General features: G+C 39.6%; 5 protein-coding genes across 9 annotated transcripts; 4 read left to right on the forward strand and 1 right to left on the reverse strand.

The window, feature by feature from the left end:
• The first annotated feature begins 326 nt into the window (after positions 1-326).
• Positions 327-3,421, forward strand: pstk (phosphoseryl-tRNA kinase). Of its 2 annotated transcripts, none has more exons than XM_080872566.1 (6): positions 327-664; positions 1,415-1,601; positions 1,685-1,886; positions 1,992-2,067; positions 2,851-2,944; positions 3,041-3,421. In XM_080872566.1, exons 1-6 carry the CDS (start codon positions 446-448, stop codon positions 3,253-3,255), a joined length of 993 nt encoding a protein of 330 aa, XP_080728692.1. In that variant the 5' UTR covers positions 327-445; the 3' UTR covers positions 3,256-3,421. The 2 variants fall into 2 exon arrangements, with proteins under 2 accessions (XP_080728692.1, XP_080728691.1); XM_080872565.1 differs by having other exon boundaries at positions 329-664; positions 1,364-1,601.
• A 162-nt stretch (positions 3,422-3,583) lies between these two features.
• LOC308390494 (zinc finger protein Pegasus-like) lies at positions 3,584-7,676 on the reverse strand. Its single transcript, XM_080872564.1, has 4 exons — positions 6,983-7,676; positions 6,695-6,851; positions 6,415-6,603; positions 3,584-6,238 (listed from the first exon to the last, which is right to left on the reverse strand). Exons 2-4 carry the CDS (start codon positions 6,828-6,830, stop codon positions 5,310-5,312), a joined length of 1,254 nt encoding a protein of 417 aa, XP_080728690.1. The 5' UTR covers positions 6,831-6,851; positions 6,983-7,676; the 3' UTR covers positions 3,584-5,309.
• On the forward strand, positions 6,643-12,348 carry acadsb (acyl-CoA dehydrogenase short/branched chain). 3 transcript variants are annotated; one of them, XM_080872561.1, is made up of 12 exons: positions 6,643-6,776; positions 7,722-7,828; positions 8,157-8,322; positions 8,413-8,513; positions 8,612-8,818; positions 9,629-9,799; positions 10,112-10,237; positions 10,325-10,417; positions 10,496-10,585; positions 10,689-10,826; positions 11,121-11,220; positions 11,743-12,348. In XM_080872561.1, the coding sequence occupies exons 2-12, from the start codon at positions 7,784-7,786 to the stop codon at positions 11,817-11,819; spliced, it is 1,314 nt and encodes a 437-aa protein (XP_080728687.1). In that variant the 5' UTR covers positions 6,643-6,776; positions 7,722-7,783; the 3' UTR covers positions 11,820-12,348. The 3 variants fall into 3 exon arrangements, with proteins under 3 accessions (XP_080728687.1, XP_080728688.1, XP_080728689.1); XM_080872562.1 differs by lacking the exon at positions 7,722-7,828 and having other exon boundaries at positions 6,658-6,776; XM_080872563.1 differs by lacking the exon at positions 6,643-6,776 and having other exon boundaries at positions 7,790-7,902.
• A 2,061-nt stretch (positions 12,349-14,409) lies between these two features.
• hmx3b (H6 family homeobox 3b) lies at positions 14,410-16,594 on the forward strand. The gene is made up of 2 exons (XM_080872325.1): positions 14,410-15,007; positions 15,288-16,594. Exons 1-2 carry the CDS (start codon positions 14,728-14,730, stop codon positions 15,878-15,880), a joined length of 873 nt encoding a protein of 290 aa, XP_080728451.1. The 5' UTR covers positions 14,410-14,727; the 3' UTR covers positions 15,881-16,594.
• Positions 16,595-17,653: 1,059 nt separating this feature from the next.
• On the forward strand, positions 17,654-23,379 carry bub3 (BUB3 mitotic checkpoint protein; the record flags this gene model as incomplete). 2 transcript variants are annotated; one of them, XM_080873361.1, is made up of 8 exons in its annotated part: positions 17,654-17,803; positions 19,989-20,183; positions 20,274-20,343; positions 20,446-20,597; positions 21,114-21,272; positions 21,383-21,560; positions 21,801-22,017; positions 22,994-23,379. In XM_080873361.1, the coding sequence occupies exons 2-8, from the start codon at positions 19,989-19,991 to the stop codon at positions 23,001-23,003; spliced, it is 981 nt and encodes a 326-aa protein (XP_080729487.1). In that variant the 5' UTR covers positions 17,654-17,803. The 2 variants fall into 2 exon arrangements, with proteins under 2 accessions (XP_080729487.1, XP_080729488.1); XM_080873362.1 differs by lacking the exon at positions 22,994-23,379 and having other exon boundaries at positions 21,801-22,021.
• Positions 23,380-24,951: the final 1,572 nt, after the last annotated feature.

The following is a 24,951-nucleotide window of genomic DNA, read 5'->3' on the forward strand; positions in this document are numbered from 1 at the left end:
TGGTTTCTTGGAGTTAAAGGATGTAACTACATCCATAATTTCCTCTTCATCTACTCCCCTCATAAACATTGAGTTTGCTACATTGATAGTTTTAGGAGGGTGCCCAGATTTTACAATTTCTTTAGCCAAGCTAGGACCAACATCAAGAAAAAAGTCATTAAAACAATTTGCGATTAGTTTTATGTCACTAGTCGTTGTATTTTGTATTTGAAAGTTATTTGGATATTCCAATCCTTTAGATCCTTTATTTACAATATTATTTAGTACTGTACAACACAAGGTTGGTCAAGACGTCGTTTACAATATTATGTGCTTTTATTTTGAAGGACGTCGGTAGGAAATGGCACGCGGAAGAATATGAGGAAGTTAATATCCAACATGGCTGCAAACAGAGTACAATTGTAAGTAGTAGAAGCTAGGTTGTGAAGCTGCTCTTTCGTAGCCCATGGCAACTGAGGAGGCCGTGAGTGTCAGCAGGGCTTCGGCCTGTCTGTGTGTCCTCTGCGGGCTACCCGCTGCTGGGAAGTCCACCCTGGCCCGCCGGATTCTCAGTACCGCCGCACAGCATGGATGGAGAGCCACTGTGGTGCCATACGATGACCTGATCCCAGAGCAAGCTTTTCGAACCAAAGTGGTCGAGGATGGTGTTAACCTGCAAGAAATGGTAAGGACATGATTCAAATGTAATGTGAACCAACCATCCTGCGTAATATTATCTATAGTAGGGCATTATGACTATTAGAGAACGCAATCAAAATAGTACAGCTTTACATTAAATAACATAGTTTGGTGCTAATTAACAGAAAAGGTAAAAAAATAAATAAAAAATTTAGCTCTTTGACAGCACTAAGTTAGGTCAATGTACCCATCCATGTAAGTAAATTGCATGTGTTCAGTGCTTGAAGATTAGAGGTTAGATTTGTTTTGGGGTCTTTTGGCTAATTCAGGTAACTCTCACTACACTTTTCCATCAAATGTTTTACCCTTTCCCAGTTTAGGAAAGGGTAAAACATTGACATAGATAAAACATCAGATAGTTTAGGCCATGGTAAATTTTAGCACTTGCATCATAGGATATTTGAGGATAAGTATTTTGTCCAAGGACACTTCATCATATACAGTCCAGGAGCTGGGGATTGACCCAACATTAGTAAACAACCTGCTGTAAGTCTTGAGCCAACATAAACAACAAGCTTCTTAATTTCCCTGTAATGTTACCTTCTGCTACACGATATGTGACTGTATTAATTATTCAAAGTACTTTTATTCTGCAGCAGATTGTTTTTAAAATCCATATTGTCTCCATACATCATAAGTAGCTTGAGTATGTCCTAGTAATTTTAGAACTGATTCTCCTCTCTAGCACACTGAATGGAAGTCACACAGACAAGCTGTGTTGTACTGTATTGAGCAGTTCTTGCAGAAGTCAGAAATACTGCCAGAGGCACCAAGCAGCTCTGGGATCAGTGTTGCTGCCTGGGAACAGTGCACTCAAGGTCTGATGGGGCCTAAAGGTCTGAAGCCACCTCTCGTCTTCCTACTGGACGACAACTTCTACTATCCAAGTATGAGATATGAAGTTTGTCAGCTTGCAAGGAAGTGTAAGACCCCTCTTATCAACTGAATATGCCACTTAACGTATGCGGCTCTTCAAATATTAGGTTAACGTCTTCTGATGTTGCAGATTCGCTGGGTTTCTGCCAGGTCTACCTACAGTGTGATTTAGAATCATGCATCAGCAGAAACCAGAGCAGGTCTCAGCCCGTTCCCACTGAGGTGATACTGGAGATGGTGAAGCGGTTGGAGTCTCCGAATCCTCAGAAGAACTCATGGGAGATTAACAGCATTACACTTAACAGCACAGGAACTGTGTCCAAATCTGACATGTAAGGCAGCAGAAAGAGCAGCCATAAAGATTAATTACCAAAGTCAATTCATAAGTCAGGCTTTAATTTGTTGCCTCTGTGTTCTCCTATGTGGCTTATCCTCAGCCAGAGGGTGATGGAGTTGATCTCCTCTGCACTAAATAACCCACTAAGCCTGGGAGAAGACAACAAAGAACAAAAGGTGCGTCACTGTAGAGTAAACTTGAGACACATGCTAGTGATGTAGCTACAGAAGCAGATCATTTCTATCATTTCTAAAGGTTTAACGTATGAAATAACGCATCGTCAAGAGTCCTCAAATCAACAGTACCTAATCAGAGGGGGCCAACCTCAAGCATGACCCCCCCCTTTAAAACAGCCCACAGACCCTAAGGAGTGAGACTGTTTATAAGTGGGTTGTCAGTTGAGTAAAATAGATTTTTGTCTATCTCAGTGGTAAAGAAAGTGACCCAGAGCCTCTTCCATGTAACTCTGAAAGTTTTAACCGTCAGCTATATTGGAACATCATTACACCAAGCTACCGTTAAGGGGATGGATGAGGGATGGGAAAGGAGACAGAGAAGGAAAAAAATGAAGGGGAGGGGTTAAGATATAACAATTATTACCATCATCATCAACATGCAATAATAATAACAATGACTCATTATTAACACATACTGTTTAAAAAAAAAAAAACTCACTCATGATCATAAACAACAGTACTAGCAGGTAGTCTTGTCTTGATATTACATAGTAATAACAGGTCCCTTAATACTACATATTATAAGTGGAAAATTAGAAATATATTAAAAGGACGGTTTTGCACTGAGATAAGAATGCATCATTAGTAGTGGAAATACAAGAAGCCAGAGAAATACCATCATGCATAACTGATTTTTTTTTTAATCTATGTTGCTGTTTTCATATATACATTGGTATTGGCTTAAGACATGCACCTGCACATATATCATCATCTATTTTGCAGGATGCTGATCGTCTGAAATGTGCCAATAGTGTTGTCCACCAGGCTGACCAGGCCTGTCGACGCCTCATCTCTGAAGCCATGAAGACTGCCAGAGGTCAGCTTTGGATAATATTTATTATTTCAAGTTTACCAGAGCATGCTGCCACTTGAAGCCTAGCTAAATGATCAACTCGTCTTTCCCTAATTTTAGAGAATAAAGTACCTCCTGAACGCATGAGGTCTTTGGCTGCTCAGCTGAGTGAATCCAAAGCAACGTTTCTTCATAACCTGGGGAAACATTTCCTCCATGAAGTGCCATTTATCCAAGGAGAAGAAATCAACGTAGAGCATGCAGCGAAGAGAGCAGCTGAAATTTTTAATGATGACTTGAAAGAAATCTTGTCTAGAATCATGAATGACAAATAAGCTTGACTGAATAGCCAATGTACTGTATTTTATTAAATGTAAGAATTTAAAAATGCTTTTTTAAAATTATTTTTCTGCTACTAAGTGAAACACTCGTAAATGGTTGTAATGTAATAACTTGGTTATTACAACTGTGAATGAAATGTTTATTTTTTAAAATAAATTCTCCTCAACTGATTTCAGATGTCTACGTGACTTCTCTCCTGATATGGTACAGTGGTGTAATTAAGAGTATCATTATTACATTTTCTGCCCATACTAACATTATCATGTACAAACAAGTTAATGTGTCCAAGATTTGCACAAACGAAAAGCCACTAACATTAGTTCACATTACATGTAACATAATGAGGGTTATATGGGATCTATAGAGCTTAGAAAGAAAAGCGTCTGGACTTCTTTAAGTTTCTTGAAGATGTTTCACCTCTCATCCAAGAAGCTTCTTCAGTTCTAGGGTCAAATGGTGGAGAGTCCCAGATTTTAAGCCCTGTGGGAGTGTCCCTCCAAGAGGGACAATGGACCCCCTTTTGATCCTCTACCTAATCATACGAGCCAAGGTGTGAAAACGGGTGTAGGTCACAATCAGCCATGGTTTCATGTAAGCTCATTGTGAAACCCTATCATGTGATTTCCTGAGGTCAGATGGCCCAGAATGTGAATGGGCGTTGCGGCGTCTGGGAAGGGAACTCAAACTGGATTATAGATGGCAGACAGCTGGCATCATAAACCACCCCAGGTTATATGGGATCTTTAATATGGCTCAGCATTGGCTAATATACAGACAGTAAGTGGCTACAATTAATTTTAAAGTTGTATGTACACAAAGTTACTTGAGACAGTATATAAATATTTTTTAAAAAGGGATATAATACAACTAAAAAACAAAACAAAAAAAAACCTACTAATTGTAGTCTCTGAGGTTACATATAAATAAATATTAGAACTACAACTCCCACTGAGGAATGTGTCTGGCTAATTTAACCATGATTGAGACTTTGGTGTATAATTATTAGGCATACAAGCAATTTACAAATGGTGGTGAGAATGGCACCTCGACGGCTCCACTGTGAATACAAAGCTGGTTGAGCTTGAAATGTTTGGTGCTTAATACTGCTTTGGTGTTGTATTTTTTTTTAAAAAAAGCCCCACACCCAACAGCCACAACATTAAAACCACCCTCATAATATTGAATTGGGCCCCACCTTCCTGCTGGAAAACAGAGATCTAAGCATTCACAGTGTGGACACAGCACCTTTGGGATGTTGGAAGCAGGGTGATTCACTGTGGGGCTTGTTATGGGTGTGCTAATATGTGCCACGTGAGTGCTACACATTGTGCCACATGCAAAATCTTCCCATCTGAACACTGGCAAATGAACTGGTACTTGTATAGCTGCAAGACTTCATTCACCCAATCACACCACACATTCACACAGCACTTTGTAACATTCTCACGTACACTCCAACTGATACTTTGGGGGCAGTTTGAGGGTTCAGTAGCTTACCCAAGGATACTTTGAGGATCAACCAACCAACCTTCCAGTTAGTAGACAGGCCACAGAAGCCCATTTCATTGCACTGTAACTAGATAATCACTGTTATTCATTTTGCCTGTCAGTGGTTTCAATGTTCTGGCTGATCAGTGTATATAGCTGCCTTTATAAATGTGATTACTCAACAGGCTGAATGAAATCCTAATGACTCACTCCAAAGTGATGAAACACTGCAAATCCCATCCCAGTCTAATGCCAAACCCAATAAGTTGCATGAGCAAAGGAGTACAGATATCACAAGGCATTAACTAACTCTCACAACAAACTATGATGTGTTGTAAAGTGTCATTTGTGGTTTTGTACGTTCACAACTAATACGACAAGCCCAAAGTAGGGATCAAGGTAGAAAAGCAGTAAGGCAACAGTATAGTGCAGATGTAGAAGTGTAAAATGAAAAAACAACTTAAAACATGAAATGTTAAACAGTCTCACTATGTTTAGTTGCTAAATATAACCAATATAATAAAAACAAGGGCTCCATATAAGTCTGTGCTGTCAGGAATCACTTTTTATGTTGGCCACGGGCAAAATGGCAGGCAAAATCGTATTTGTCTGCGCATTTATGCCCACAGCTGTTGCACTGGAATGGATGTTCATAGCCGTGGCAGCCCATGTGAATAGTGTAGAGGATATTGTCAGAAAAGTGAATATCACAATGTTGGCAATTATACACGACCTGCTGGTCCGGTATAGTCAGGGCAGGGGCGGGTGTGCCCGACTGGCTGTTGCTAACACACGCAGTCAGAGCGTTCATGTTGTTCTCAAAGCCAAGGCTCAGAGCAGGACTACAGTTCTCGTGGCGTGAGGTGGGAGATTCTTTTTTAAGTGATGATATCTGCACTCCATTTGAGCACATTGCAACCTGTTCACTGGAGACATTATGTATTAGGATGGGCTTCTCATCTTTTATTGACTCCCTGTCTGGGGACACGGGAGTCTGAGACTCAGGGTGGAGCTCAGCCAACTGACCGGCTAGTGTAGACACCTGGTCGAGTGGGTTTTTAAAAGTCAAACCATTAGCACTCCTGTTGCGACTTTCCTTCTCATCTACCCTGGGAGCGTTCTTATACTCGCTGCTGTTTAAATGGTGGATTTTGTGAGACAAGTCAGTCAGAAAATCCGATTTTGGCATCATCACAGAGGCCGGGTTGAGATTGATCAGGAGGCGCCGCCCGAACCCCAGCGAAGCTGTCCTCTTCTGCAAAGCGCTCAGCATTCTCTTGTTGGAGAAAGGAGAGCGTGCCACCCTGGTGGGCAAAAGCTTGTGGCGGCGTCGCCGATGGTGTGACAGGTTGCTGCGGTCACTGCATCGGAAGGCGCAGAGGTCACACTTGTAGGGCTTCTCTCCTGTGTGTGAGCGCATGTGGGCTTCCAAGTGACGCTCATACGCAGATGCAAATGGGCACAGCTGACAGCGGTGAGGCTTTTCTCCTGGGCAAGGAAATAATTGCAGTTATAACTCTGATATTAACCAGCATATTTTACTGTGATGGTTTGCACAGAGGTAGGGAAGTGTCTATTAGACAAGGTTTAGACAAGGTGAAGCTTTTCAGTATTTCACTTTATCAGCTGTATATTGGGAATATTTACATGGTGGGAACGCTGACCTGTGTGGATGCGGATATGCTCTATTAAGCGAGCCATGCCCTTGTTTGCATAGCTGCAGTAGCTGCATTTATACTTTCCATCGCAGGTCCTCTCCAGGCCATCCATCTGCACATCTGACCCATCCTCCACAGACAGTCTCACCTCCACAGACGGGGGGTCCAGACCATTTTGCTCGCACCTTGGGGCAACTACAAACAAACACAGCATGACTTCAACATATGATTTTTCTTAGAAAACACGTAAATCAGTTGTTTGTATATTAGTGTGCTTCCTTCTCACCGGCTTGAAACGACTCCGCTGTCTCTTTTTCACCACACACGGAGCCTGAAATCATGTTGACATGCTGGGTTTGCTGGGTCAGGTATTCTTGAAATTCCTTTACAAAATCCACGGGCTCGGTCTTTATCTCCTCCATGTTCCTTCTCGTGTGCTGAGCCTGAAGAAAAAGATTCAAATGTGATGGCGATGTACTACAAGTCTGCTTTGGTATTCTGACAGCAGCTAACCTACTGCTGCTAGCGTTCTTAATGACTAGCCTACTGCTTTTAGCAGCAGCGCTAACATTACCTAGATTTAAGCTCTTGTATTTTAAATTTTAACACCCAAATTAAGCACAATCGTTACTGTGGTCCATATTTTGCCGTAACAACTCTAACAAACGCGTTTTCTTCGAGCTAACAGCAGAGTTGGGACAGTTTATCATCTCATGCTGTTACCTGGCGAACATGCGATCGCTTCCGTTTTTTCTGATATGTTAGCGGCCACCCAAACGCAACTGTTGCCTTCTCTATTATCGGAAAAACATAGCCTATGTTTATTTTCGTTTGGGGCTGTCGTTCTCTTTCTCCCTCTCACTCTATCTATAATATATAACTGGTTGTCATTAATATATATTTATATATATATATTTATTATATTTTTTAATATGTATAAATCTGACTGCGTGAACCACACGGATCACACACAGAGATCTGAATACGCGCACATGGGTTTCAGTACGCACAAACAGATGGAAACACACGCACATTCTCACAAGTCTTCAACAATGGCCCTATATTTTTGCACAGGACACATATATGACACTGACATAAGTTTGTATATTTCGTTTGATTTCTTAATTTAATAAGTACATACAAAAAGTTAAAAATTCACAACATTAACAGGACAGACAGTGAAGCACTTGCCATTTATGTTTTTTTTCTCCACTCCTGCTCATAACGATAATCCCACAAGGACATGTTAATGATTAATGTATTGCCATTAAAGTCTCCTACATAGTGTAACTTCTCGTGTCTGACTCTTACAGGAGGTCACTGAAGGCAGAAATAGAAATGAGCCCTCTGGTGGACGTACGCTGCTGAACGTTTCATGACAAACATCATGGCTATCCCGTTGGTCAGGATTTTCTCAAAGGTTATACAGAATATTTAGGTCATTATTATTTGCATTTGAAGAGTTTCTGCGCTCATTTGAATATCTTTTCTACGGTATAACCCTTTTTTATCATTGAATTTTGTAACCTCTCTGGCTCTTGCCTACGTGACGTTTTTAGCTAACTGATGCTAATATTTGCTAAAGCTCAAACCTAAGTAGTTTCATCCCAAAATAGTTTCAACACTCAATCCTCAAACAGTGGTCAACCGTGCCCGAGATTACTGCGTAATGCTCAGTCACACTGTGTGTTCATTACTAATTATTTTCTAAGCGATGTTACATATTTCTACTGCTGTTTGTTTTTCAGTCTTTCAAACAACTCTCTCGTCCATGGGGGGCATGCCAGGTAGGATGGAGGAGCACTTCCTCCAGATCTGTCCCAGATGTGGCTTCACACCATCCCGCCGAGGTGGTCTCCTCTTTCCCTCCACTTCAGACATACACAGAGGAGGAAGGCATGATGAGGGAAGCAGGTAAAAGCAGGACCTCTTGTTTCATGTTGTAGTGCACAGCTGGAGACAGGGTTTCTTAAAACGCTAAATATCTGCATTGCTGCTTGACAGTGAAAAAATATGCACAGGAGCGCATCTTCCCACTTGTGTCACAAATGGATGAGAATTCGCAGATGGATAAGGAAGTGATCAAATCCCTCTTTGAACAAGGTGTACGTAACTAATTTAATCGTGAATTAACGTATATGTCATTAAAAGTACGCCAGTGTGTCATTTTTTCCCCTTCTAGTGACTCATTTGATTTTTGCAGCTCATGGGCATTGAGATCGACCCCGAATATGGCGGGACTGGCTCCTCGTTTTTCTCCTCTATTCTGGTCATCGAGGAGCTGGCGAAGGTGGATCCCTCTGTGGCTGTACTATGTGACATCCAGAACACTCTGATCAACACGCTGTTTGTCAAACTCGGTACCCCAGCTCAGAAAGAGAAGTACCTCAATCGACTGTCAACAGACATGGTAAGCAGCTTGATAATCTGGAAGAAATAAAAACAGTGTACATCAATTCAATGTTAATGTTGTCAAGTGCAACTGATTAATGTTTTCTGATCATGCTTTCAATTCTGTTTAGTTTTATTTATTTATTTAGTGCTCACAGCAGCAGTTGAGTAAAGGAGTGGACATGGTCAGCAACAAGACTATTTAATTGAAGTGTTTAAATGATGCTTAATTGCTACTAAGGGGCCTAAAGGGTAATATGAAAATATCTCAGACAGTGATTTTACATTTTAATATTGCCAAGTTTATGTGAGCCCTTATAAATTGTGGTCTCAGTTTTCTGTTCTTAGTTTATACAAGAGAAACCTGGTGTGGTCTTCTGCTGCTCCAGCTCATCTGCTTCAAGAGCACTGAAAGATGCTCTTCTCCAGGACTTGGCCATAACCAATAGTGATTAATTGCCTTTTATCATGAAATAAGCATGGCCTTCCACTGAATAAGACACCTTCGATATGCATTTATGTGTCCCTTTACTGTCACGAATTCTGGCTTTTGAGCTTGTACACTGTTGGTCTTTCTCCTCATTAGTCCAAAGATTTGCTATTTGATTCCAAAAATCATCAAAAAAAAGGAAACATTCTTTGTTTTATCATTCATCATGTGATTTGTGTTCTTTGTACTGGTTTAATCTGCTGTTAAGTCAAAGAGCTTTATTTATATATATACATATATATATGCCGTTCTTTTTTGGAAACCGTATGTGTAATTTCTCTATATTTGTTCCTTGTTTATTTGTATTTTATATTAGTATTTTTGTATTATTTATACCAGATTGGAAGCTTCTGTCTCTCTGAAGCAGAGTCGGGAAGCGATGCTTTTGCTCTGAAGACGCGTGCTGAAAAGCACAAGGACTATTATGTAATCAATGGATCCAAGATGTGGATCAGTAATGCAGAGCATGCTGGTGTTTTCCTGGTAATGGCCAATGTGGATCTCTCTGCTGTGAGTAACTGCTGATGTTTCTATTCTCAGAGTGTGCAGTATTTCTTTTTGAGCCTAGATTTTTAAGGCCCCTCTCAACAGTCGCTTCTGAGCTTATAAGCTAATAACAATATATTGATTGCGTTTTTTTCTTTATCTTGGAAATTACCAAGACATGCTGGATTTTTTTTTATCAAATTCATTTAACAAAAACATCAAGTGAAACTATACTTTATAATACCCACCCTCTATAGGTTCTATTGATGCTTTGTGGTGATTAAATGCGTTCCCCTGTGACAGAAAGGTAAATATAAAGTCATCTTTGTTTGGCAGGGATACAGAGGCATCACCTGCTTCATCGTGGACCGGGACACCGAGGGGCTAGAAATTGGCAAGAAGGAGAACAAGCTTGGACTGCGGGCCTCCTCCACCTGCCCGCTCAACTTTGACAATGTCAAGGTGCGACCATACATCATGTACGTTACCAGAGAAATGCCTGGCAAGTGCGTTAGATAGATTTTTTTTAAACTCTGCTCTCTGTTCTAGGTGCCAGAGAAGAACATTTTAGGAGAGATCGGTCATGGCTATAAGTATGCCATCGGGATGTTGAATGAGGGTAGGATTGGAATAGCAGCACAGGTAAATTAAAACACAAAATCTGCTCTGTTAAAATGTCAAATTCAGCAGGGCGGTGTTCTAACTCTGTGTGTGTTTCAGATGCTTGGATTGGCACAGGGTTGCTTTGATCACACTGTTCCTTACACCAGACAGAGGGTGCAGTTTGGAAAACGTATCTTTGACTTCCAGGTCACGATCCATATTTGGACTTTGGATTTTTTACAACACCTTGTGGTGATAAGGCTTGGTTCAATAAATTCTGATGCTGCTTTTGGTGCTCCTTATATTCCAGGGGATGCAGCACCAAATTGCCCATGTAGCAACACAGATTGAAGCCGCTCGGCTGTTGACGTACAACGCTGCTCGTCTGAAAGAAGCCGGAAGAACTTTCATTAAAGAGGCCTGCATGGCTAAATACTTCAGCGCAGAGGTGAGCTTACTGTTTTTGTGGTAGTACACTGTAGGACAGAATAAGGATATTTTTGGACCTGTTTAGGTATGTTGCCATAACGTTATTTGTGTCATGATTTCATACAACCAATGGTAGAAGAAGTAAAAGTTGTTGCTGAGACTCTCCTGAAGCCATGGCAGTTTTTAGGTTCTGTTACATCCTATCATTTCTGTGATATCTCTGCTGCTGTCTCAGCTAGTAATTATTTTTACAAGTTCAACTCAAAAAGTCTTTTTATTTTCTCTGTCTCTTTTTATAATTTACTTTCTTCAGGTTGCCACCCTTACCACATCAAAGTGCATCGAGTGGATGGGAGGAGTAGGCTTCACTAAAGACTACCCTATTGAAAAATACTACAGAGACTGTAAAATTGGTGAGCCTAACTCGACAAACGTGCTTGGACTCTGGATCACTCTGCAAATATTGGCTTGTGTTTGTATGCTGTTAGTGAGATTGCTGCTTAAATAAGGTGTACTTAGTGTAACTGTGGCTGGAGTCCTACTGTGAAAAGAACGAAACTTGTGAGTGCTACAGGAGGGTCAGGTGTAGATGTTCGTGATTGGAGCAGAGTGGGGCGGAGAGAGAAGGCCCGATAGCAGTGGCTGTAATTGGACTCTGCTGGAATTCTCCAGTCTGACCCCTCAGAGTGCCATTATACCAGCACACAGCCAAGGAAGCTGCCATTTCAAAATGTTACTTTTCCTTTCATCACTGCCACTTTGGCTCCCGAGCTCTCTGGCTGGAGCACCGGCAGACCTAGCTCCACGCTAAGCCTCCTTGTCTCCTGCTAGTGAAAGCGGCGGATGCATGTAGTGTGCAGAGGAGTTTGACAAAATGGACTTTGTTGTGTATGGCAGGAATCTGTGCTAATGCTTTGTTTTCTCTCTTTGTGCAGGTACCATTTATGAGGGCACGACGAATATCCAGCTGTCCACTATGGCCAAGTTCATTGATAAGGAGTACAATGTTTGAAACTCTATGAGCAAAGCCTAAACGATTGTACTCTGCGATGTTACACTCCGCATTTTTCCCCCCAGTGATTATAATGGGATTGATCCAGACCATACTACTATAGATTAGTTCTCGTGCAGCAGCTCATAGTTACTGGTGTTTTGGTTACGTTTCTTCAGGTTTAGAGATAAAGCTGCTCTGGTTTAATGATGTTTATTTTGCTTTTTGTATTCAGTGAGCTTTCCATCGATTCAAATACAATGAGTAACAAACTGTATATCATTTTAAGACCTTTACAACCTTCACCCCACATTTGTTCTAGGATTATTATTAATGTAACAGTAACATAAATGATCCATACATTTGCAATGTGGGAGTTAGTTGTTGAAAGCTGATGATTAGGATTATGTTTTGGTGCCTTCGGAAGATTTGCGATTACTGAGATCAGTGATGTAAAGGTGTGTGTTCTCTCTGTATGATTCTACATCCTTTTAGGAAGTCATCTGTAAAGAATGATCTGTCAGTACTATTAAATGTGAAGTATGCTGTAGTGCAGTGTATGGTTGTTTGTATTTGCTGAGGAGTCCAGGTTAATACCAAGTTCTCTCACTAGATGGCAGCATTTTCCCGAGTGACAGCCGCTCACAGAAGCGGCAGTCAATTATCATGTCTTTTAACAGCTTGTCACCTCTAATGATATTTTATATCAATTTAATTATGCCGGTGCTTCAGATGAAAAGAGCTCGCCTTGCATAATTGACTCATTGATAATTTTGTGGGTGTGACTGATTAAATTTGCACAGGCTACATGTGCTGTGCAAAATAAGGTCTATTGTTTGAACAGCTTTTAAACTTTTAGCCAAGACTTCTTACAAATAATTATGTGGTGATATTTTTTATTACTTTTAAATAATGGAGAGGGAAAAATTAAAACAGACACGGATACTATTTGATGATTTTCATTAGTCACACCGTTTCCTAATACAGAAACTTAATGTTTTTGTAGCAGATAATTTTATATTAAAATTTGCTTTTGCTTCTTATTTCATGTATTTGTATAATACATTTGAAGAGTGAAAGGGACTGAAATGTATTTGCCCTCATAAAAAATTTAGGATTATGTGTGTGTTTCTAAACGATCAGTATAATTCTTGACACCACCACTGTATCTGTAACAAAAGCTTTGAATTTAAATATGAATTGAGTGTTATTTACTGCTGGGACTTTGCTGATAGAAGTTAGAATCAAACGTGCTAGGCTGCAGTGTAATTGCATACAAACACCTGTTCTTTAAACCTAAATTTCTGTCTTTTTTTAATCACATAAAGATAGAACAGAAAATCAAGCCTGCATTTACATCACTGATTGAGTGTACTTTGTTTGCCCCTCTGATCCACTCTGACTCGTGGACCCTCCCCCCCTCTCTTTAATGAACATAATCTGATGAAAACACAGCTATTTGCTTTTCACTTTGCATCGGCAAAATGCTGCTCAGCTAGCCTCTTTCTCCGCCCCCATCTTTAACACAGCTATGAGACCTCTAATTATGCAAGGATTCAAGTAGCTTTTCACAAAACACAGTGTTGTCCTCTAGAGCTGGAGAGCGCTCCACGAGCTAAAAGGACAGGCTGCATATTTGCAGGTTGAGCAAATTCAATTTGTTTGATTAGTTCTCTGCATTTGCTTCAACTTTGGTTTAAATGGTGCATCTTAAATGTTTTTAGTGTCTCTTTTTTTTCTTTGTGTATGCCTATACCAAATAGACACGCAAAATGTTGATATCTTCCGTTTTTGGAGATATATGCTCTTAGTCTAAATAGAGATCAGAAAAGCAGTGTACTTATAAATTCATTTTCTTTCCTGGTCTTTCTTTCGTTCATCATACGCACAAATAAAATGTGACCAAACAGCTCTTATACATGTCTCTTCAGGTACACAATTGAAATTTGCTTAATTCAAGTACTAGCACTGTTGTATGTGTGACAGAAACAGGCCTATTGTCATCCTCGCGCATTAGATCACCTGCTGCCCCTGTGGGTTTGTCTGCTTTGGTACTAAGCTGATGTGAAAAGACTTTATCACGATGGTTAAACATTCAATTTGATGTCTGCCTGTAGCGCTTCCTGGCTAATAAAATTACACCGAAGTCAATGCGCTCCGGTGCAGGTGAAACGAACAGCTTTCCTGCCGAACACACGCGCGTCAGGACGCAACAGAATAGTGGCACGCCGAAATCGTGCGTCATAGTGTTCAGCGTCCGCGTTTAATGACAAAAATCATTAAATGACTAAATATTTAACAATTTTCTGAATCTTTTTGTGCGTTAAGAATAATACTTCGCCATTTTGTTATTGTATATCGTAGCTTACATTCGTGCGTAAACCCTATGCGTAATTTGTTTAATAAGGCTAAGTTGCTTGATTTCGCTGGACCATTTAATCAATGGACCATTTATTCAATTTACTGACAGGTAATTGTGGCTCGCGCACACCCCTCATAACCCTGATACATTTTCCTCTTTTATCTAATTGGTTGACAAGTGGGTGCGTACTGCTGAGCCCGAAGCCAAAACTCTCGCGCGGCCTTTTTCTTTGGAGTCCATTCTTGTCAGACCCCCACGCGGTTTCATCTCAAATCCCATTTGCTATTGTACCTGTCCAATAGCAGCGACCGAGCACGCTTTAACTCGGATGGCATTTTTATTTCATCACTACGGTCGGGAGCAAGTCTGACTCAGTGATCTCTGCGCTCTCACGCTGATCATTCTCGTGGGGGGGAAGCTGGGCACAGCTTTACGCGACTTTCTGAGTTTTCCCTCCATCTTATGCGAACTATTTTAGCTCGGACTTTAACGCCAGAGAATCCTTTAGATCTGTTTAATATCTTTTTTCAGCTTTTGATGGTGATCCCTGTCGGACAGTAAACGGTGATGGCAGACTCTGATACTCAAGAGGCTCGCCAACCTGCAAAAGACTCGCCGTTCTCCATAAAGAACCTGCTGAATATTGAAGACAAACCCACGAAGCCAAAAAGCATCCTCAGCTCGCACAAGGGGGTTTTGGAAGGCAGTTTCTTTTCTCGGCTCGGTGATTTGTCTGTTCCTCGATTTGAGCTGCCAGCACAGAGAATTGGACTATCCGCGCAATATCTGGAAAGAGCATCTACCTGGTGGTACCCCTACACGCTTGGAGCACATTTTAGGACTGGAGGTAAATTATTGTTTTGCTTTAGACGAGGGACGTATAGTGTTTTAATATTAATTCACGTTCTTCTATCGGAAAAAGCTGTGGTGTATTCAACATCGTGAATGGATACGTAAATCTTAATAAAAACGTTTTAAATACTTTAAACTCTAAATTAAACTTAATGTATCCCAACAATAAACCAATTACATAAAGGGGAAAATAGAATAGAGGTAGGATAGCTTTCACTGCAGAATTGTTTGTCGTTGAAGAATAGGTTTTAACAAAATAAAATGTTTTTCTCCAGGGTCTGAGAAGGTCAGCTTAAGAGAAGCATCACAGGCACCGGACAGGCGCTCTCCGGATCTCCAGAAAAGTGATCAAGATGCCAAAGATGAAAGCGCCGACGATGACATCGCCCTGGATGAAAGTGACTCGGAGGAGCCAAAGAAAGAAACAGACCAGGAGGACGACTGGAGGAGAAAAAACGACGAGCTGGACTCCGAGAAGAAGCCCTGTCGGAAGAAGAAGACGCGCACCGTGTTTTCCAGAAGTCAGGTCTTTCAGCTGGAGTCCACTTTCGACATTAAGCGCTACCTGAGCAGCTCAGAGAGGGCAGGCCTAGCCGCGTCTCTGCACTTAACCGAGACGCAGGTGAAAATCTGGTTCCAGAACCGGAGGAATAAGTGGAAAAGGCAGCTGGCCGCCGAGCTGGAGGCGGCCAACCTGAGCCATGCGGCGGCACAGAGGATTGTGCGGGTTCCCATACTCTACCACGAGAATGGAGCCCCAGAAACGAGCGGGGGCCCTGCTACAAACTCACCGGGCGGCCAGGCACTCCTGGCTTTCCCCCACCACATGTACTATTCTCACCCAGTCCCACTGCTGAGACCCGTTTAACATTTGTGTCATAAAGCATTGTACATATGTTTTTAAATGAGAGTGATTAACTGAAAAAAAATTGTTTTGTATATTTTGTAGATTGAACGGACACAGTTATTATTATTATTATTATTATTATTATTATTATTATTATTATTATTATTATTATTTGTAATCATGCTTTCTTCTACTAAAGTGTCCTTGAGCAAGACAGGGTCCCTTTTACAGCTCCCACGCGTGTGGGGAACAAAAGTAATGGATTTTCTGGTTATTTTCTTTTTTCTTTTTAATTATTATGATCCATTTTGGGTGCATATATTTGAACGTATTAAGTTGAACAGGGTTGGCTGTCTATATGTAATTTACAGAGATTTGTGTCAGTGTTTGAATGTGGAATTAAATATTTTAATATTTTTCAATATTGTGCAATACTGTTGGCTTTAAATTAGGCTGCCAGCCTTTGTCTCCCATAGGCCTATAGCTCACTTGGTAATAGTCAGGACAATCATGTCATTCTTAAAAGACACCCCCCCCCCCCCCCCCCCCCCCACCACCACCACCAAAAAAACAACTGCAGATGATACAGGCATTTGTCTTTTTGACGCAGTGGTTGGCGTAATTTTAAAGCCATGAAAAAGCCAAAAAAGCCTCTGTTTTTTGTGTATGGTTTTCTTCTGATGTTGTTATTGAAATTCTGTATATTATATGGTCTCGCACTCAGTAAAAATTAATTCAAGCAAGAAATGTTTCCTTTTATATAGCCTTGGTGTGTGCAACACGAATGTTTATTCAAGTCATGTCGTTCTTGGTTTCAAACATTTGTGAGGGGTATGTTCTTAAGGGTTCTTAAGCTTCCTCTAATGCTGATCCGTGTTTTATTTTCGAGCCTATCGAAAATAAAACACGGATCAGCATTAGAGTGGCAACAATATTTATACCGATCACTTAGAAAAATAAACAACTGCATTCTAAATAATAGGAACGTTGGATGAACCAAATGTTGGGTTTCTGTGAAGCATTTAGGCCTCAACGTCAGCTCTTTTCATCATATAATTTTTGCTTTATATAATTAAGAAAAAGTATTGCGGAAAACATGTCCTATAATTAGAAGAAGAAAACTGTCACATATCCACACAAATTAGAATGTACTAGCCTAAATTACAAAATGAATCAGAAAGATTGAGAGCCGGCCTTCTTAATTTTTCATAAAGTCATCACGTTACTATATGCTTTATTTTATTATTCTTTTTTATTATTTTCCTTATTGAATAGCGCTTGAGAGCAGCTTAAACTAAAATATACCATTACATGTGCCTCAATATGGTTGATTTATGGTGGTTAATTTATGTGGTAAACTCCTAGTCAAACTTCAAAAAGCAAAAGCAAAAAGCCAAAAACAAAAAAATGGACAACAAAAAAGGCGCATTGTACAGGTGCCTGTTTCAAAATGTGCTCACTTTTCTCTCAGCTTTTCTGCTACCTGTTTATTTAACATATGAGCTATACAACTTCATGATTTTAGAGTAAAACCACAGATAAATGCTTGCATAGATAGATAGATAGATAGATAGATAGATAGATAGATAGATAGATAGATAGATAGATAGATAGATAGATAGATATCAGGCCTATTCATCTTAGAAAGTAGGCTCTAGGAAGAAATACGGCGTAAGACAGAAAAGGGACCCATGTCACGTGTTCTGTATTGAGACAACGGAAATAACCATAGAAATCAGCTCAGCCAATGAAATCGCAGGCGCGAACTTGAACATTTCTTTCAACCAATCAGCGCCTTGTGGACCGTCGGTAGCGAGCTATCCTCACGCAGCCACATTGTGTTCTCGTATATTCATATATTTTTATAGTTAACTAAAAAGGTATAATAATCGCTCTTGGCAAATAAACCAACTGATCACGTCCGAACGACATCTGACTGAAGCGGTAAGTGAAGTGAAACTACTAACATTTGTGCTCGTTGCTTTTGCCCTTTCGAGCTAGCATTAGCTAACACCAGTGGCAAGAGTAGTAGTGGGCTTGGTGTAATTCCTGGATTTAACTGAACAATGAGTCCAGTCAGTGTGGAACAAAAAGTAATGCGGTTATAAAGTCACAAGTAGCGCAGTCATTCAACTGACAGAAAGGCATATAAACATGTATTTTAGTTTATATGGTTGCTAGCTACTATTTGGGGCGGGTATTCTGTCGGTGGGCTGCATTGAAAACAAGCAACAAAGCCTTTAACCAACTGCTGTTAGGCTGTGTTTGCGACCAGGGAATTTATGTAGCTTTATAATGTGTATGAAAACGCATGTTTGGTTTTCACTGAAGCCACTAATAACTTCTAAGTAATAGTAACCCTTTATAAGGGAATCACTGAAAGACGTGGAAATTCAAAATTTCAAATCTGAAGTGTCATTGGAGCACGTTGTGTTGCAAATCACAATCAGTATAATGACTTCTCCCCATCTTAGGTAAACATGTTTCCAAAAAGTGTGTCTATAAAATAAAGTACTGGAAAAACTTAGAGATTTTAGGGAAACATTTTTATCTTGAATAATACTGGCATTTGTCACAACGATAACAGCAGTCCTGTTCTGTCACAGGCCTTATGATACTTGAAGCTTCTGTAAGGTGACATAATTTCCAATAAGACATTGTAACTAAATATTTATCATTTTCAGCAACAATTTAAGTTTTTTCGCTGCATGTGTATCCACCTGGATCTAGGGTTTATATACGGCATGGTACTTAAAAAAAAAGTTCCAACTACACAAATGCAAAATAAAAGAGAGAACATAAATATCCAGCCATCTTTGAAGGTGCGCATTAACAGTGAAGCCTAAAATGAATCTAAAACGGTGATGCAGAAATTGTAAATGTATAACAAGGAGTAAAAAATGGTATAACTAGTGGTGGTACCACTTATTTTCTCTTACATGTAATTCAGTCCAAAATAAATTAATCGCATATATTGAAATACTAAGTCAATTTTAGCAGTAACAAGACTCACGGTAAAAAATACATGGATGTATGCTTATAAAATGAACTAAATATAGCATCTGTGGTTCTATTTATAGCCTGAAAATGTCAAGTGGAATACATTTGTCACTGAATCACTTTATGTTATTACACAAACTTGTGGCAAGGTTCAATATACAATTGACATCTGCTGTCCTACGTTTATAATAGTTTTTTATTTTGTTTGTTTTTCATAACACAAGTATGGCTTGCTAGATACATCCGGTGTATGTCTAAAATGGACTTGACATCCCTTGTACCAGTTTCAGGTGAACAGGTCATATGATCAAATATGTTGCTACAGTTTTTATGCCACACACGTCTCAAATTTCTAGAAATCCTAAACAAACAACACCTATGTCAACTTCTATCACAACTATACAACTGGAACTATATATATATATATATATATATATATATATATATATATATATATATATATATATATATATATATATATATATATATATATATATATATAAAAACACCCAGCACGCCCCTGCGGGCGGTTTATCCTTCAAGCTCGGGTCCTCTACCAGAGGCCTGGGAGCTTGAGGGTCCTGCGCAGTATCTTAGCTGTTCCCAGGACTGCGCTCTTCTGGACAGAGATCTCAGATGTTATTCCCGGGATCTGCTGGAGCCACTCGCCTAGCTTGCAGTGACTCCCAAGCTAGGGAGTATATATATATATATATATATATATATATATATATATATATATATGACCTGATCTTTGCTGACTCACTGGGAGGAATCCATGGCTCTACAATTTCAATATGAAGCATTGGGGTGCTAATTTTGGCTATTAAGTTACCAAATATAGCTCCTTGCCCAATAAAGTGTTAAAAATTTCTGTACAGACATTTTTTTCCAAATGAATGAGGAAATGAATAAAATATGTGTTTTGACAGTGTCATAGATGTTCATAGTGGAGCAGTATTTAAAACTGGGCAGTTAGATCGAAATTAACAGCCCAGTTTATAATGTTTGACCTCTGTTGTGTCCTGTTGTGATTCCAGTCTAAATGTCAGTTAGGTTGCATTAAAACACCTTGCAGGGTTGATTACTATTAAAGTTGAAATCGCCTGCTCATTTTTCTCTGCTGCAGATGACAGGCTCAAACGAGTACAAGCTCAATCAGGGACCAGAGGATGGCATCTCTGCTGTCAAGTTCAGTCCCAGCACAGCCCAGTTTCTCCTGGTTTCCTCTTGGGACTGCACTGTCCGTCTCTATGACGTGGGAGGCAACACCATGCGAATGAAGTACCAGCACACGGCTCCAGTTCTGGATTGTGCATTTTATGTAGGTCACATATTTTCTGCTTAGGTTTCTTCTTGTTATGTTATAGCCTTGAAGTCTGGTGTGCTCAAATGATAAACCTTTAACTTTCAGGATCCAACACATTCTTGGAGTGGAGGTTTAGATGCACAGTTAAAAATGCATGATTTGAACACAGACCAAGGTATGTTACTAATCTGGTAGGTGGATTAAAAACTTCCAGTAGTAAAACATATTTGTTGGAATGCTTTCATCTATATTCTGCTGGTTTCTTCTCTTTAAACAGACACAATTGTTGGAACACATGATGCTGCCATTCGTTGTGTAGAGTACTGCCCAGAAGTTAATGTCATGGTAACAGGTAGCTGGGATAGATCAGTTCGACTGTGGGACCCACGAACGCCCTGCAACGCTGGCACCTTTACTCAGCCAGACAAGGTAAAGCAGTAGAGCCACCGCTGAGCTTAACCATATTGTTTATAAGATTGTTATATACATGTTTTCAGATCTAAATCACTAGAATTGCTATTAAAGTTTAAAAAAGAAAACATGACATTTTTGGAGATTCATCCTTTTTCAAAGCAACAAAGTATTTTGGATTCTCAGGAGGGCATTACAGGTTTAGCAGTTGTTATTGAGAATGAGTTGATAAGACTATTAATGAAAACAGGAAAATTTTTTGATGGATTTTATTTACATTTTATTTTGGCTTTACTCCTAATACTGGTACACAGTGATGTAGCTATTAATATATTTTCTAGAAAGCTCCCTACATTAGACATTGTAATTGTATTCATTTACTTTCCCATAATGGTTAACAAAGAAAAAGATGTTAAGTTTAATATGTTTGCATGTGGTTAAGTAATGTTGTATGCATATGCATATACATTTCATATGATTTTTGGCACTGCTAGTGATGTCGCCATCTTGTCTCATAACTTGTCTTTGTCAAAGGTGTATACCCTCTCTGTGGCTGGAGATAGGCTGATTGTTGGCACAGCAGGACGACGAGTACTGGTGTGGGATTTGAGAAACATGGGATATGTGCAGCAAAGAAGAGAGTCCAGTCTGAAGTATCAGACGCGCTGCATTAGAGCCTTCCCCAACAAACAGGTAGACTATAAAATATGAAGACTGTTAAAACCTGGCTGATAATTTGTTCTTAATAGAACCTGATAATATAGAGTCAAATTTTAACCTCATATTTTCTGTCTTGGCTCCAGGGGTATGTCTTGAGTTCAATTGAGGGACGTGTAGCTGTAGAGTACCTGGACCCAAGCCAGGAAGTTCAGAAGAAGAAATACGCTTTCAAGTGCCACAGGCTGAAGGAAGAAGGAATCGAGCATGTTTATCCTGTCAATGCCATCTCATTTCACAGTGTTCATAACACCTTTGCCACAGGTAAGATTGGCTAGTTAGTACTTGACAAAAGCAGGTATTTGTTTATTCTTAGATCTGTCTTAGCTTATATATGTATATACAAAAAGAGTCAGCTACAGAAAATATCTTAGATTTTTCTCTGACCTTCACCTCTTAACTGCCAAGGTTGCATCCAGAACTCTTGTTAATATAGATCCATATCTCAGCAATAACAAGGCCGAAAACTTTTTGAGGTTGACCTTGAACCTCTCCTTTTACCAGGTGGCTCAGATGGCTTTGTGAACATCTGGGATCCATTCAACAAGAAGCGTTTGTGTCAGTTCCATCGGTATCCAACCAGTATTGCATCACTGGCCTTTAATAATGATGGCACCATGCTTGCAATCGCCGCTTCCTACATGTTTGAGAAAGGAGACATCAGCCACCCAGAGGATGCCATCTTTATCCGCCAGGTCACAGATGCCGAGACAAAGCCCAAGTGAGTCTTCCTCTTGTGTACTGTGCTGTACTGCTCAGAATGGCAGTTTCATACCGCTGAATCTCTGAGCAGTGCTGTTTACAATGTGCAGGTCGAGCTGCAGCATATGCTGATCTTTATCTCTGTCCATCCACTTTTCAATATCCGATAGTGAAAGATAGATGAGAACTTGAAGTCCTCCTTTCACTTTGTACATCTGTGGCTGTTATAAATATCTACTCAGTGACCAAATAAACATAAACCTTCTATATAGCATGAGGCAGTCCATTAAAGTGGGCCTGTTATAAATACTACCCCTGTTTTGTCAAAGTCAAAAGAATTGAGGTGTTCTTTTGACTTGTTTTTCAATCCAGACCTAAAGTATTTTAAAAGGAATTCTTAATATTTCCCTCTATATCTAATTTGAAATAAATCATAGATTTTATTAGAGTTCATTTTCAGCTTTATTTGAGTAAGCTGAATAGGTACTGGCAGGTAAACATCCATAATAGTCTATAAACATCACAACATACTTTTCAAATACCAGATTGTCTCTTTCACCGTCAGCCATACTTGTCCCTAGAACCTGGTTGCAGAGCTCAACAGTTTCTTGTCATGTGTTTGGTAACCACGACCTGGCATTTTGAGGCTTATCTTTGTGGTGTATATCATAGCCATGACTATACTGGGACTCTGGCCAAAAATCCAAATCTCTTTAAGGTTATCTTTTCCTTCACCTCAGGATGCCTTAAATGTGCTTTTTTTTTCATTGGAGCTTTTAGATGTAGAAAGACTGATTGTAATCTCAATAAGCAGATGTTAAAAGTAATTTTAAAGTACCGACTTAATTAAAAGGTGAGTTGCTTTTGTCGAGAACTTCGAAAAGAAGCAATGATACAAAACTGTAGTTACCAAATGGGATATGACTTGTCTCCATGTATCAATTCAGTGATTGCTCAAGTTAATTGAATCTCTTCTTGTGTTTTTTGGTTTACAGGTCAACCTAAGTGCACAGAGGAAGACTTCCCTCTGCCTTTGAAGCCTTTATCACATTGGATTTATCTGCTGGCATCCAGTGTACCATTACTATATCGTTTCCTGTCATTTCTTTCCATTCCCAAACCGCATTTGTAATTTAAGTAACAGTTGTTACATTTTCTGCTCGTTTCTGGTCTGTGTTAAATATTTCATTCTTTTATGTATTTGTCTTGTTCTTTCTCGACTAAAATCATTTTTGTATATACTGTACCTTTTTGACTTTTCTTTCCCCTTGGTCTTTTTGGTATTTTGACATTTTAACAAGGCACAGTTGCAGCTGTTCGTGGATCAGTCTTTCAGTGCTCACAGTTTGATACTTGGAATTTAATAAATGTTCAAATATGACCATCATGAAGTTAATTTATACTTTGTCACATACTACCTGCATGAACAACAGCTGGAGAAATGCTAGGAATGTGTCAAGGCAATAAGGATTGTTCTCTTGATGATGTGTTGAGGGAAAGTGATGATCCACTCATCTTGCTGTGGGCTCCACTTGCCCCCAGACAGTGACCTCTGCTGATAGACATCAGAGGTCTTTGGCCTAAACAAGATCCAGGTTTATTACTGGGGAAAATTGGGAGAAAAAAACAACTAAACTTGATGACCCAGCCTATTTAATCATCCTTTTTTTCATCATCCATTTTTAAGTGTGTGTGTATATACATCTCTCTCCCTCTCTGTCTCTCTCTCTCCCCAGATATAGATATATCCCTTAGTAGTGGATTTATGGTAACTTCCAACCTATAAACAATGAGCTAATTCTGCTGTTTTAGCAGATGACAGCAGTGATGTTTCAGAGGGCTAAAACTTTTTAAAAGTGTATTATTATCACTGAATTTATCTATAGACTGTGCCAGTTGTTACACTGATGACAGAATTAGATGCAACACAGGCTTTTGTAATGCAGTATTTGGTAATATACGACTGGCACAGTGCAGCTCTGGAAAAATATAAGCGATGTCTTTTTCCCGCAGATTTTCAATGGCATCTAATGCAGTTTCTGAAACCTTTCAGCCTAAGCATGAGAGAAGATATAGATGTCAGTTATTCTATTTAAGATATCCTATTTTTTCCCAAATGGTTTTTATCTGCTTCTGCAGTATCCTGGAAATGATTAGTCCACTTTGGTGAAATGATGTAACTAATTCCTGTGATTGTCGATAATGAGTCTGTCTTTGACGTTAGATTAGGACTGCAGCTTAATATGAAATGGCATTCATGGAAATAGAGGGAGAATGGGCAGGGGTTTGTTATTGTGGGTGTAGTGAATTACCTTGTTTCCTGCCATTTTTGGCTTCTACTAAATTGCGAAATTTAGTGTGTTCATTAAACCCATATTGGATAGGTGTTACACAGGAAAAAGTAATTTAGCAGTCTATTTGAAAGGTGCATTAAGGCAGTTAGTATTTTTCCAACCCTTTTATTAAAAGATGTATTAAGCTCTATAATTTAACAAATTGTTGCAGATAGCTGGATTATCTATCAGCATGTTCTTCCAAATGTCTTTTTTTTTTTAATTTCCTCTAGCAAATGTTCAGATAACCACATCTGTGGTTGTGTGGCTGGGCTCTGATTTCCAACCACTGAAGTGTTGCAGACACTTTGGCTCTACATGAAACCGTTACATGACAATTAAAATGGGTGATTGTCCTCCAACAGCCTGTCAGGTGCATTTAACCCAACCACAAAGGGCTCTTATGTTCACTCAAGAGGGCGCAGATGACCTTCAGCAGACACCTTATCTCTCAAGACTGGTTTCTAATATTATATCAAGCTGATGATAGCCCTGCGTCGTTCGTGAGCTGGGGAAAAATGGGGAAATCACATGATGCATCAGGAAAATATTGACCACATTCTGGTTTGTCTTACGTTTCATTGTTACTTACTGTAGACCACAAAGACACAAACTGACAC

The sequence above is a fragment of the Rhamphochromis sp. 'chilingali' genome (genome assembly GCF_963969265.1).
Source record: "Rhamphochromis sp. 'chilingali' genome assembly, chromosome: 22".
In the NCBI taxonomy this organism is placed as follows: Eukaryota; Metazoa; Chordata; class Actinopteri; order Cichliformes; family Cichlidae; genus Rhamphochromis; species Rhamphochromis sp. 'chilingali'.